This window comes from Oncorhynchus clarkii, chromosome 15 (genome assembly GCF_045791955.1).
Source record: "Oncorhynchus clarkii lewisi isolate Uvic-CL-2024 chromosome 15, UVic_Ocla_1.0, whole genome shotgun sequence".
Lineage (NCBI taxonomy): Eukaryota > Metazoa > Chordata > Actinopteri > Salmoniformes > Salmonidae > Oncorhynchus > Oncorhynchus clarkii.
Window position 1 is genome coordinate 8,621,877 of NC_092161.1, and position 12,393 is coordinate 8,634,269.

A 12,393-nucleotide genomic window follows, 5' to 3' on the forward strand; every position below is an offset into this window, starting at 1 on the left:
CACTACTAGTGATTTAGCAATAGAGAAACTAGTTTTAAAAGCATAAAATGGGCTCCACTTTGTCTCACAAGTCAAGAACTATTGGTTTTAAAAGGGAAAACACAATATAATAATACTGGGTTTTGTATAGCGCTGTTCTACCAACTGAGGTCCTCAAAGAGCTTTACACAGTAATGGGGAAACTCCCCTCAATCCACCACCAATCAGCAGCATCCTCCTTGGTGTGGCACGGCAACCATTTTGTGGTAGAACGCTCACCACACGCCAGCTATCAGATGGAGAGGTGAGGAGTTAAATAGGCCTATTAGGAATGAGGGGAAGGATTAGGTGGCCATGACGGTATGAGGGCCAGATTTAGGCAGGACTCCAGGGTTAACGCCCTTACTCTTACGATAAGTGCCATGGGATCATTAGTGACGTTAGTGTTTAACTTCCCATCCAAAAGACGGCACCCTACGCAAGGCAATGTCCCCTTCACTGCCCTCAGGCAATGGGATCTCCTTAGACCAGAGGGAAGAGTGCTCCCTACTGGACCTTCAGCACCACTTCCAGCAGCATCTTGTCTCCCATCCAGGGACTGACCTGGACCAACTCTGCTTAGCTTCCGAGGTAAGCCAGCTTTGGGATGCAGGGTGGTATCAAATGAGCACAAACAAAAAAATGAAAGCAATAGAATTGAAAAAAGAAGCTTCGAGCCTCTAATTTAGTTGGTTTTTCATCTCTACTCAGCCTCATCCATGGAAAACTCTAGGCTGAAGGCACTGTTATAGCTGGTATATACCTCAGGATGGTTATATGTAGGAAGATATCTCATAGGAAGAAGGGTAAAAGGCCAGGGTGAATTGTGACACGATACATTGTAGGTTTCTGACAGGGCAGTCAATGACCTGTGTTCACCTTCCACGGGGAGACTTGGTAAGAGGGATGTGTCTGTCTGTGTGTGTTATCAGGGGGGGGACGAACTAAAACTCACCACTGGACCAGATCTCCCTGTGAGACCCATTGGACCTGAGGGACCTCTCATGGCGAGCTGTGGGGTAGATGAAAGGGGATGGAGGGGGGTGGAGGGGGGGAGGAGGATGGAGGGGAGGGAGGGAAGATGGAGGGGATGGAGGGTGTTGGAGGGGGAGGGAGAGTGGGGGGGGGAAGGGATGACAAATCACCAGTCAGAAGGAGACAGATGAACACCCTCCATATGTCCCAGTACCACACACCCTATTATCCTATTCCTCACTCAGACACTACCTCATACCTCAGACACTACCTCATACCTCAGACACTACATCATACCTCAGACACTACCTCATACCTCACACCCTACCATCCTATTCCTCACTCAGACTCTCACTCATACCTCACACTCACTCATACCTCAGACACTACCTCATGGCTCAGACACTAACTCATACCTCAGACACTAACTCATACCTCAGACACTAACTCATACCTTAGACACTACCTCACACCTCACACCCTACCATCCTATTCCTCACTCAGACTCTCACTCATACCTCACACTCACTCATACCTCAGACACTACCTCATACCTCAGACACTAACTCATACCTCAGACAATAACTCATACCTCAGACACTACCTCACACCTCACACCCTATCATCCTATTCCTCACTCAGACTCTCACTCATACCTGACACTCACTCATACCTCAGACACTACCTCATACCTCAGACACTCTCTCATACCTCAGACAGTTTTCTCTTACTTATTCTGTGATGTCATGGGCTTATGAAACATTACGACGCAGTGGCCTACACTCATTCACCCCATCGTTTTCTTGTCTCTCTGTCTTTCCTCAGACACCTGTTCATCTGCTGTGCTGGCCCACCTGTGGGTCATGAACCCCATGTATTGTGTTTTAACTGCCTGTTGCCTCCTGTATGTGTCCCAATCAGGCTGTGTTTCTGTCTGTAGCCTGTTCAGCACATATCTCAGGGCCTCTCCTTTTAGTGTTGTACAAGGCCGAGCTGAACCTCTCAGCCCCACTACATCCCCCCCATCACCCTGCATCCCACCTAAAAGGCCTGTAATGTTGTAATACCCCCCCCCCCCCCCCCACACACACACACACACTCCCACACATTTTCCCCTAAACTACAGCTGTGTGAAAGGATATACTAATGAAGGGCTAGAATGCTGAAACACCAATGGGTTTTCCTTCTTAATAAATAAAAGGGAGATATGCCCAGAGGTTACACTGAACCCTGCTACAGCTCTGGTGTTTGGCCCTCTTCGGCCTGCTACAACCCTAGTGTGGTCACAACGTACTCACTCTGGCCTGGGAGAGAATAGCCTGTGCTTGGGCCTCTTGAGCAGACACCACAGGACCCTTCTCTCCATCCCCTCCGAAATGGAACTTTCACACAGAGAAACACGCAGAGACACACAGAGACACACACAGAGACACACAGACACACACACAGAGACACACACAGAGACACACACAGAGACACAGAGGAACACAGAGGAACACAGAGACACACACAGAGATACACAGAGACACACAGAGACACAGAGAGGAAAACAGAGACACACAGAGACACACAGAGGAACACAGAGACACACATAGACACACAGAGACACACAGAGACACAGAGACACAGAGAGGAAAACAGAGACACACAGAGACACACATAGACACACAGAGACACAGAGACACACAGAGGACCACAGAGGAACACAGAGACACACAGAGGAACACAGAGACACACAGAGGAACACAGAGACACACAGAGACACACAGAGGAACACAGAGACACACAGATGAACACAGAGGAACACAGAGACACACAGAGGAACACAGAGACACACAGAGACACACAGAGACACACAGAGGAACACATAGACACACATAGGCACACAGAGGAACACAGAGACACACAGAGGAACACAGAGACACACAGAGGAACACAAAGACACACAGAGGAACACAGAGACACACAGAGTAACACAAAGGAACACAGAGGAATACAGAGACACACAGAGTAACACAAAGGAACACAGAGGAATACAGAGACACACAGAGTAACACAAAGGAACACAGAGGAATACAGAGGGAACACAGAGACACACAGAGGACCACAGAGGAACACAGAGACACACAGAGGAACACAAAGACACACAGAGGAACACAGAGACACACAGAGGAACACAAAGACACACAGAGGAACACAGAGACACACAGAGTAACACAAAGGAACACAGAGGAATACAGAGGGAACACAGAGACACACAGAGGACCACAGAGGAACACAGAGACACACAGAGGAACACAAAGACACACAGAGGAACACAGAGACACACAGAGGAACACAAAGACACACAGAGGAACACAGAGACACACAGAGTAACACAAAGGAACACAGAGGAATACAGAGGGAACACAGAGACACACAGAGGACCACAGAGGAACACAGAGACACACAGAGGAACACAAAGACACACAGAGGAACACAGAGACACACAGAGGAACACAAAGACACACAGAGGAACACAGAGACACACAGAGTAACACAAAGGAACACAGAGGAATACAGAGGGAACACAGAGACACAGTCGTTACAAAAGAAAAATCACAATCATGCTGTGCACAATGAACATCTAAATATCAATCAAATATATGGATCAAGCAAGATGATCAATCAATTAATGTTTAAAGCCCTTTTTACATCAGCAGTTGTTAGAAAATTGATTTACCAATACATTTAAATAGTGGTAGATGATAGTGTTTGTTGAATTGGATGTAAATTCCCAATATTCCTGATCTGGTACTTACTGGCAGCATGAGCATGGTGCCAGGAGGACCTGGCAAACCGTCGGCTCCTGCAAGACCAGCCCGCCCTGCGGGACCCTGGGAAACGAAGTCAACAAGACAAGAGGAAAGATGCCATGTTAGAACGTGTCCAGAGCGAGTGAGAGAGGGAGATAGAGAGAGATAGACAGAGAACGACGGGTACACAGGAAGAGAGACTCACCCTGTCACCCGGATCCCCAGCAACACCAGGGGGTCCATGTAGACCCAAGGGGCCCGGGAGACCCTACGGAAACACAACCCAATCAAACTGAGGCACAGCCATGTTGTTACATAGGCCTCAATCCTGACTTGAGATGAAAGCCTTGTAGACTGAGTCTAAGTCACTAAGTCACGTACAGTAAGACACTCAATAGAAGTGTGTCATTTAAGTTAGAGTAAAGATTTAGTGCACTAGTTTTCACCAGAGCCCTATGTCTCCTGGTTAAAACTAGTGCACTACAAAGGGAATAGGGTGCCATCTTGGACGCACCCTTGGCCTCAGGATGAATAGATATGTGTTACTCACAGCTGGGCCTGCAGGTCCAGGAGGGCCTTCAATCAGCATGCCCTAAACGTGATGGAGAGACGACAGGATTGAAGAAATGGGACAGAGAGAATTAAACACAGCAGTGTTTTACATCGTGTTACATCACAATTAAAACAGAAATACCGTCCACCCCACTGTCTCTTCCTGTCTCTACGGAAGAAAACATTCATTTATAACCAAACAGTTTCTTTCAACTTCCTGTATGACACAATTTGTATTCTACACACATTCCCTTAAAAAGCAGCCGTGTTGTGTTTTTGGGTCTTACAGGTTCAATCACAGCGGGTTCACCCTTCACGCCTTTCTCCCCACCACCAGCCACCTGTGAAGACAGGGAGGACACCAGCGTGAGTTCCTTCATACCGAGCTACAGTCACCGGATCAATGACCAACGGGATGGGCGGCATGAGGGATAAGATGAATGAAAGAGGCAATTCAACAAGTGAAGAAGAAGGTCATTTTGATGCATGGTTTTTAAGAATATGATGTGATCAGCCAATCAACAGTGTGATCAGCCAATCAACAGTGTGATCAGCTAATCAACAGTGTGATCAGCCAATCAACCGTGTGATCAGCCAATCAACAGTGTGATCAGCCAATCAACAGTGTGATCAGCCAATCAACAGTGTGATCAGCCAATCAAAAGTGTGATCAGCCAATCAACAGCGTGATTAGCCATTCAACAGTGTGATCAGCCATTCAACAGTGTGATCAGCCATTCAACAGTGTGATTAGCCAATCAACAGTGTGATCAGCCAATCAACAGTGTGATTAGCCAATCAACAGTGTGATCAGCCAATCAACAGTGTGATCAGCCAATCATACGTGTGATTAGCCAATCAACAGTGTGATCAGCCAATCAACCGTGTGATCAGCCAATCAACAGTGTGATCAGCCAATCAACAGTGTGATCAGTCAATCAACAGTGTGATCAGCCAATCAACAGTGTGATCAGCCAATCAACAGTGTGATCAGTCAATCAACAGTGTGATCAGCCAATCAACAGTGTGATCAGCCAATCAACAATGTGATCAGCCAATCAGCAGTGTGATCAGCCATTCAACAGTGTGATCAGCCAATCAACAGTGTGATCAGCCAATCAACAGTGTGATCAGCCAATGAACAGTGTGATCAGCCAATCAACAGTGTGATGTGTGGTCAGCCAATGAACAGTGTGATGTGTGGTCAGCCAATGAACAGTGCGATCAGCCATTCAACAGTGTGATCAGCCAATCAACAGTGTGATCAGAAAAATCAATATCTACAAGAATGAGAGAATAAAGAACAGAGAGAGAGAAAGAAAGATATAAATGTGGACAACGTGTTAGTCTCCATGAAGGAGGATGGATTAAGATGCTTGAAATGGACAGCAGTGTCATTGTATTCATATAGATCATATGTAACTATGTGTTAAGATGACTGGGTGAATCAGAGTGAATAACTCACATTGAACTGTGTGTTAGGATGACTGGGTGAATCAGAGTGAATAACTCACATTGAACTGTGTGTTAGGATGACTGGGTGAATCAGAGTGAATAACTCACATTGAACTGTGTGTTAGGATGACTGGGTGAATCAGAGTGAATAACTCACATTGAACTGTGTGTTAGGATGACTGGGTGAATCAGAGTGAATAACTCATATTGAACCTGCCACCAACAGGTTGGTTTAATATCTAACATTTGTTACAATTCAATGCATATACTGTACAATCAGCATGAGACAATGTACAGGGTAAACTGGACAATCCTTAGTAGCAGATAAACATACTACAGAGAGAGAGAGAGAGACATAGAGAGAGAGAGAGCGAGAAGGAGAGAGAGAGAGAGAGAGAGAGCGAGAGAGCGAGAGAGAGAGAGATGGAGAGAGAGAGAGAGAGAGAGAGAGAGAGAGAGAGAGAACAAGGGAAAACCCAAAGAGACACTCAGGCAGACAGACAGAGATGGGAACGAGGCGGTGGGTGTCTTCTCATGGAAACAATCAGAGAGAGCAGAAGACTCCCGCCATCGTGAGAGCTTAGGCCTGACGGTCTCAGACACTTACGGCTATGCAGTGTATGATGTTCTGTCTCTGTACTGGGTGTGAGCTGGTGAACGCAGTAGGATTCAAGCAGGGTGTGAGCTGGTGAACGCAGTAGGATTCAAGCAGGGTGTGTGCTGGTGAACGCAGTAGGATTCAAGCAGAGCTGGTGAACGCAGTAGGTTTCAAGCAGGGTTTGAGCTGGTGAACGCAGTAGGATTCAAGCAGGGTGTGAGCTGGTGAATGCAGTAGGATTCAAGCAGGGTGTGAGCTGGTGAACGCAGAAGGATACAAGCAGGGTGTGTGCTGGTGAACGCAGTAGATTTCAAGCAGGGTGTGTGTGTGTGTGTGTGTGTGTGTGTGTGTGTGTGTGTGTGTGTGTGTGTGTGTGTGTGTGTGTGTGTGTGTGTGTGTGTGTGTGTGTGTGTGTGTGTGTGTGTGTGGGATATGGGTGGTGGTTATAGGATGAAGCTGAGTGGTGGTTAAAGGATGGAGCTGGGTGGTGGTTATACTTTTGGATGAAGCTGGGTGGTGGTTATAGGATGGAGCTGGGTGGTGGTTATAGGATGGAGCTGGGTGGTGGTTATAGGATGGAGCTGGGTGGTGGTTGTAGGATGAAGCTGGGTGGTGGTTATACTGTAGGATGAAGCTGAGTGGTGGTTATAGGATGGAGCTGGGTGGTGGTTATAGGATGAAGCTGGGTGGTGGTTATACTGTTGGATGTAGCTGGGTGGTGGTTATACTGTTGGATGAAGCTGGGTGGTGGTTATAGGATGGAGCTGGGTGGTGGTTATAGGATGGAGCTGGGTGGTGGTTATAGGATGGAGCTGGGTGGTGGTTATAGGATGGAGCTGGGTGGTGGTTATAGGATGGAGCTGGGTGGTGGTTATAGGATGGAGCTGGGTGGTGGTTATAGGATGGAGCTGGGTGTTGGTTATATGAGGAGCTGGGTGGTGGTTATAGGATGGAGCTGGATGGTGGTTATAGGATGGAGCTGGGTGGTGGTTATAGGATGGAGCTGGGTGGTGGTTATAGGATGAAGCTGGGTGGTGGTTATAGGATGAAGCTGGGTGGTGGTTATAGGATGAAGCTGGGTGGTGGTTATAGGATGGAGCTGGGTGGTGGTTATAGGATGAAGCTGGGTGGTGGTGGTAAAAGAAGTAGAGACAGGGAGACGTAGAGTTGTAGTAGTGCTGGATCTGAGTATGTGTTAGTGTGTACGTGTACATACGTGTTAACGCCTGACCTCCATATAGAGGACAGAAACACATTCACAGACTGAAAAGTGGGGTGGATGTTTCAAACTAAGACAGGCTCCACAAACACAGCATGACAATGACAGACAAACTCCCCATGACAGACAAACTCCCCATGACAGACAAACTCCCCAAGACAGACAAACTCCCCAAGCCAAGACAAACTCCCCAAGACAGACAACCTTCCCAAGACAGACAACCTCCCCAAGACAGACAAACTCCCCAAGACAAAGACAGACAAACTCCCCAAGACAGACACACTCCCCAAGCCAAGACAAACTCCCCAAGCCAAGACAAACTCCCCTAGACAGACAAACTCCCCTAGACAGACAAACTCCCCTAGACAGACAAACTCCCCATGACAGACAAACTCCCCAAAACAGACAAACTCCACGAGACAGACAAACTCCCCAAGACAGACAAACTCCCAAAGACAGATAAACTCCCAGAGCCAAGACAAACTCCCCAAGCCAAGACAAACTCCCCAAGACAGACAAACTCCCCAAGACAGACAAACTCCCCAAGACAGACAAACTCCCCAAGACAGATAAACTCCCCATGCCAAGACAGACTCCCCATAAGCACTTCGCTACACTCGCAATAACATCTGCTAACCATGTGTATGTCACCAATAAAATTTGAATTGATTAGATTTGACAGACAAACTCCCCATGGCAAGACAGACTCCCCATGCCAAGACAGACTCCCCATGCCAAGACAAGACACAAACTAGAGCAACAATGAATCTGAGGTGAGAGCCTGTAAGCCGGAGTGGGACTCCACGACCCTGGTTCGTACACACACCCCTCGGTCAGTTCATACACACACCCCTCGGTCAGTCTAAGTTCGGAGGAGAGGGGTGCAATACTTACGGCAGTCTTGGCGAGTTCCTCCGTTTCCGCGGGAACCCCCAGCCCCACCTCTTCTTCGGCGGTACCAGTGGGGTTGGGTAGCTCATTGCCATTCTCATCATACATCTCATACTCATACTGCTTATTGTCCAACTCGCCCCCTAGGTCATACTCCTTAAAGTCATACTCGTCCACTCCGGGGTCCACACTGTCCAGGCCAGCCTCGGGGGCGGCGGGGGGCTCCTGACCCAGTGGGGTGGCTCCAGTGACCACGTAGTCACCGGCAACCATCTCCTCCTCCGCTGCCTTATGTTACCCAAACAGGGGAGCATTGATGGGATGAGGCGGGTGGAGGGATGAGCAACGGAGGGAACAGGGTTGTTAGTAAAGCAGGTGGGGCATAGGTAGCTAGAGCAGGCTACAGTCTATGTAATGTTATACAGCTTTAGCCTTACCAGGTCAAAATGAATCCGGCATTGTGACACGTGGTGAACGCTATGGCAACGTGGTAACACCTTATTCAAGTTCCATTTACTTTAGTGGAAAATCTGTTTGTTGGTGAGATATTGATACAACTTCACGAGTGTGTAATTATAGCTATTGTTTCATGTACTGCATGTCTGTATGTCGTTATGTTGAAGACTGGTCTATTACAGTGAGGCACACTGTAAACTATTGTCTGTGACTCTGTGTCATGTATCTGAGACTAAATGTCACTGGATAGCATTAAGGCGGATTGAATGAAATGATGCATGACATATTGCTTCTGGTGTTCAATCTTCTCTGTCCAACGGTTCTGCCATTGTCAATAGAAAAGTTCAAAACAGAACAATTGCTTTTGAATTGTTTTGTCTTTGTTATTTCATACCATATTCTTCCTTAGCTCATAGGTCTTCCTTGTCTCTTACACGTTCCAAATACTGCCCTTTCTTTCTTATAATAAAAAGTAAATAAAATATGAAAATCTAAAAGTTACCTGGTTCGGTCCACCGGTGGCAATGGGAGACTGAGTCTGAGTATCCTCTACAGTTCCGTAGTCAAGCTCACTGTCAGTATAGTCAGTGTATTCTCCGTCTACATTGTTTAGCTAAAGTTGTGTCGCACCAGGAAAAAAGGAAAGAAGGAGAAGAACAGAGAAGCAGGTTAACACAGAAGGAGCAGTCTGTTCAGCTGGCTCTAACTCTGCTGGGTCTAGAGAGAGAGAGAGAGAGAGACAGAGACAGAGAGAGAGAGACAGAAACAGAGAGAGAGAGAGACAGAGAGAGAGAGAAAGAGAGCGAGAGAGAGAGAGAGAGAGAGAGAGAGACAGAGACAGAGACAGAGAGAGAGAGAGAGAGAGAGAGAGACAGACAGACAGAGAGAGAGAGAGCGAGAGAGTGAGACAGAGAGAGAGAGACAGAGAGAGAGAGAGAGAGAGAGTGAGAGAGACAGAGAGAGAGGGGGAGACAGACAGGTAGGAAGGTGGAGGTTAGGTATAGCTTCCAAGTCTAGCATCACAGATTTCCATCCAGAAAATGTCAGAGGAAGAGATCTGGATGTGATCTGATGTTATTTATTTTTTACTGGTACTGTCACCACTAATACTCTGCGCCGGAACTACACCGACTGCTGCTTGATAGCCATTCATCTGTGTCTTCTTCTTAGCGACCGCTAACCTTTTTATCTGCTGGCTTTCTAGAGGCCAGGAACATTAGGGGCTTAGCCTTAGACTTAAGGGACTTTCGGGCATTTCTTTCTGTGGCAAAAGGTTATAGAGATAGAAAAACAAGACGACACTGAGAAGGCCAAAAAAGATGCCTGTTCACCCCGCTATCATACAGAAGGCGAGGTCAGTACAGGTGCATCAAAGCTGGGACCGAGAGACTGAAAAACAGCTTCTATCTCAAGGCCATCAGACTGTTAACCAGCCATCACTAACATTGAGTGGCTGCTGACAACATACTGACTCAAATCTCTAGCCACTTTAATAATGAAACATTGATGTAATAAATGTATCACTATTGACTTTAAACAATGCCACGTTTAAATGTTAAAATACCCTACATTACTCATCTCAAATGTATATACTGTACTCTATACCATCTACTGCATCTTGCCTATGCCGTTCGGCCATCGCTCATCCATATATTTTTATGTACATATTATTTTTCATTCCTTTACACTTGTGTGTATAAGGCAGTTGTTGTGAAATTGTTAGATGACTTGTTAGATGTTACTGCACGGTCGGAAGCACATGCATTTCACTACACAGAAGCACAAGCATTTGGCTACACTCGCATTAACATCTGCTAACCATGTGTATGTGACCAATAACATTTGATTTGATTTCATCAGAGGAAGGGTGGGGGTTGAAAGTAAACATCAACACCAGAAATTGTTTTCAACCTGTCACACAAACCTGAACATAAGACAAACCAATCAAAAGCTGGCATTCGCCACGTGTGAGAGCAGAGGGCGGGCCTTATAGCTACAATAAGATTACAAGTTTGATTGACACATCAAGACATACAGTAAACGGTAGAGTAGAGGGCGGGCCTTAGAGCTACAATATTGATTGACACATCAAGACATACAGTAAACGGTAGACCACAAAGAGTTGGGAAAGGGGGGGTGGCACAAAGGGTACAGTAAGTCACCACAGGACAAAACAAGCATCTTTCTTCAGTGTTTTGTTTACCTGTGGGTCACTACCCGCCTCATACTCGTCTGTTGGAACAGTCTCTCCTTCTACTTCAGAATAATAATAAAACTCACTGTAATCTAAGTCATCGGTAGTAGTGTACTGGAGGGGGAGAGGGAGAAATGTTAGCGTTAGCATGTTAGCGTTAGCATGTTAGCGTTAGCATTAGCACAACAGAGAAAAATCAATTTCTCTGCAAAAACAAAAGGTGATATAAACATAACCTGTACTGTACATATTATGAATTAAAACCTGTCTGAAAATAACACTCATTAGATTTGCATTATCCAATAAAAAAAAGATGAATAATCTTGTACAATGTAATTAGAACGTCATATTGTATAAGTCATCAAAGTATTGTCTCCAACGACATGCTGTGTAGCCTGACTGTCAACGGAAATGCATAGCTAACGCTTGTTTATGCAACTGATGTGTAGCTGCACAGTACATGACAATACTTTCTTACTATAGGAATATTGTTAATCAGTGATAGCTAGCTCTTAAAGGTAGACTCAGCGAAATGACGTTGCCACGAGCCGGACATATGGAGATGAGTGAGATCGAAGGTGCATGGGTTCTGTTCACACTGTTACAGCCTGATAGCCAGGGGACCAAAAACAGTAGAGAAGTCGAGCCTCGTGCTTCAACACTCTTCGTTGTCGCGGACATTGACCCACTATGCTGTTTACTTTCTGCATCTATGTGACATCGCTGAGTCTACTTTTAAACAACACAACTACAAAGCAAAGTTAAGCCTCAGTTGGCCATAACACTCTAAACATGACAATAAATACCAAGACCAGCACTGATAGAGTCCATAGAGTCCATGTAGAGCGACAGTTTTATAAACAGGTGGGGGTGTTTTAAAAGATAATACAAAGCTGAGCTGTACATCAGGGAAAGCTATGAGAAGTACCAGCTGCATGTAGTAAAGCTGAGGGTTGGTAGTGGAACCTGGCATTCATAGCAATGGTTGGATTTATATCCTACAGCACTTACATCTGAAGCAGACTAGATGAATGACTGACTTACTGAATTGGGGCGGCAGGGTACTACTATACATCACCCCTCTCTCTAATGACGCTCTAAGACACACCCCTCTCTCTAATGATGTTCTAAGACACACCCCGCTCTCTAATTATGTTCTAAGACACACCCCTCTCTCTAATGATGTTCTAAGACACCCCTCTCTCTAATGATGCTCTAAGACACACCCCTATCTAATGAT

General features: G+C 46.2%; 1 protein-coding gene across 1 annotated transcript in view; it reads right to left on the bottom strand.

The window, feature by feature from the left end:
• The window catches only part of LOC139366890 (collagen alpha-1(XI) chain-like), a 166,321-nt gene that overhangs the window by 128,511 nt on the left and 25,417 nt on the right, over window positions 1–12,393 (bottom strand). The window contains exons 6-14 of the mRNA XM_071104629.1: window positions 11,163–11,267; window positions 9,462–9,572; window positions 8,507–8,791; window positions 4,628–4,681; window positions 4,339–4,380; window positions 3,994–4,056; window positions 3,795–3,869; window positions 2,292–2,375; window positions 974–1,030 (exon numbers count right to left, since the gene is read on the bottom strand). Coding sequence (XP_070960730.1) covers window positions 974–1,030; window positions 2,292–2,375; window positions 3,795–3,869; window positions 3,994–4,056; window positions 4,339–4,380; window positions 4,628–4,681; window positions 8,507–8,791; window positions 9,462–9,572; window positions 11,163–11,267 — 876 coding nt within the window. The remainder of the gene's footprint in view (window positions 1–973; window positions 1,031–2,291; window positions 2,376–3,794; window positions 3,870–3,993; window positions 4,057–4,338; window positions 4,381–4,627; window positions 4,682–8,506; window positions 8,792–9,461; window positions 9,573–11,162; window positions 11,268–12,393) is intronic.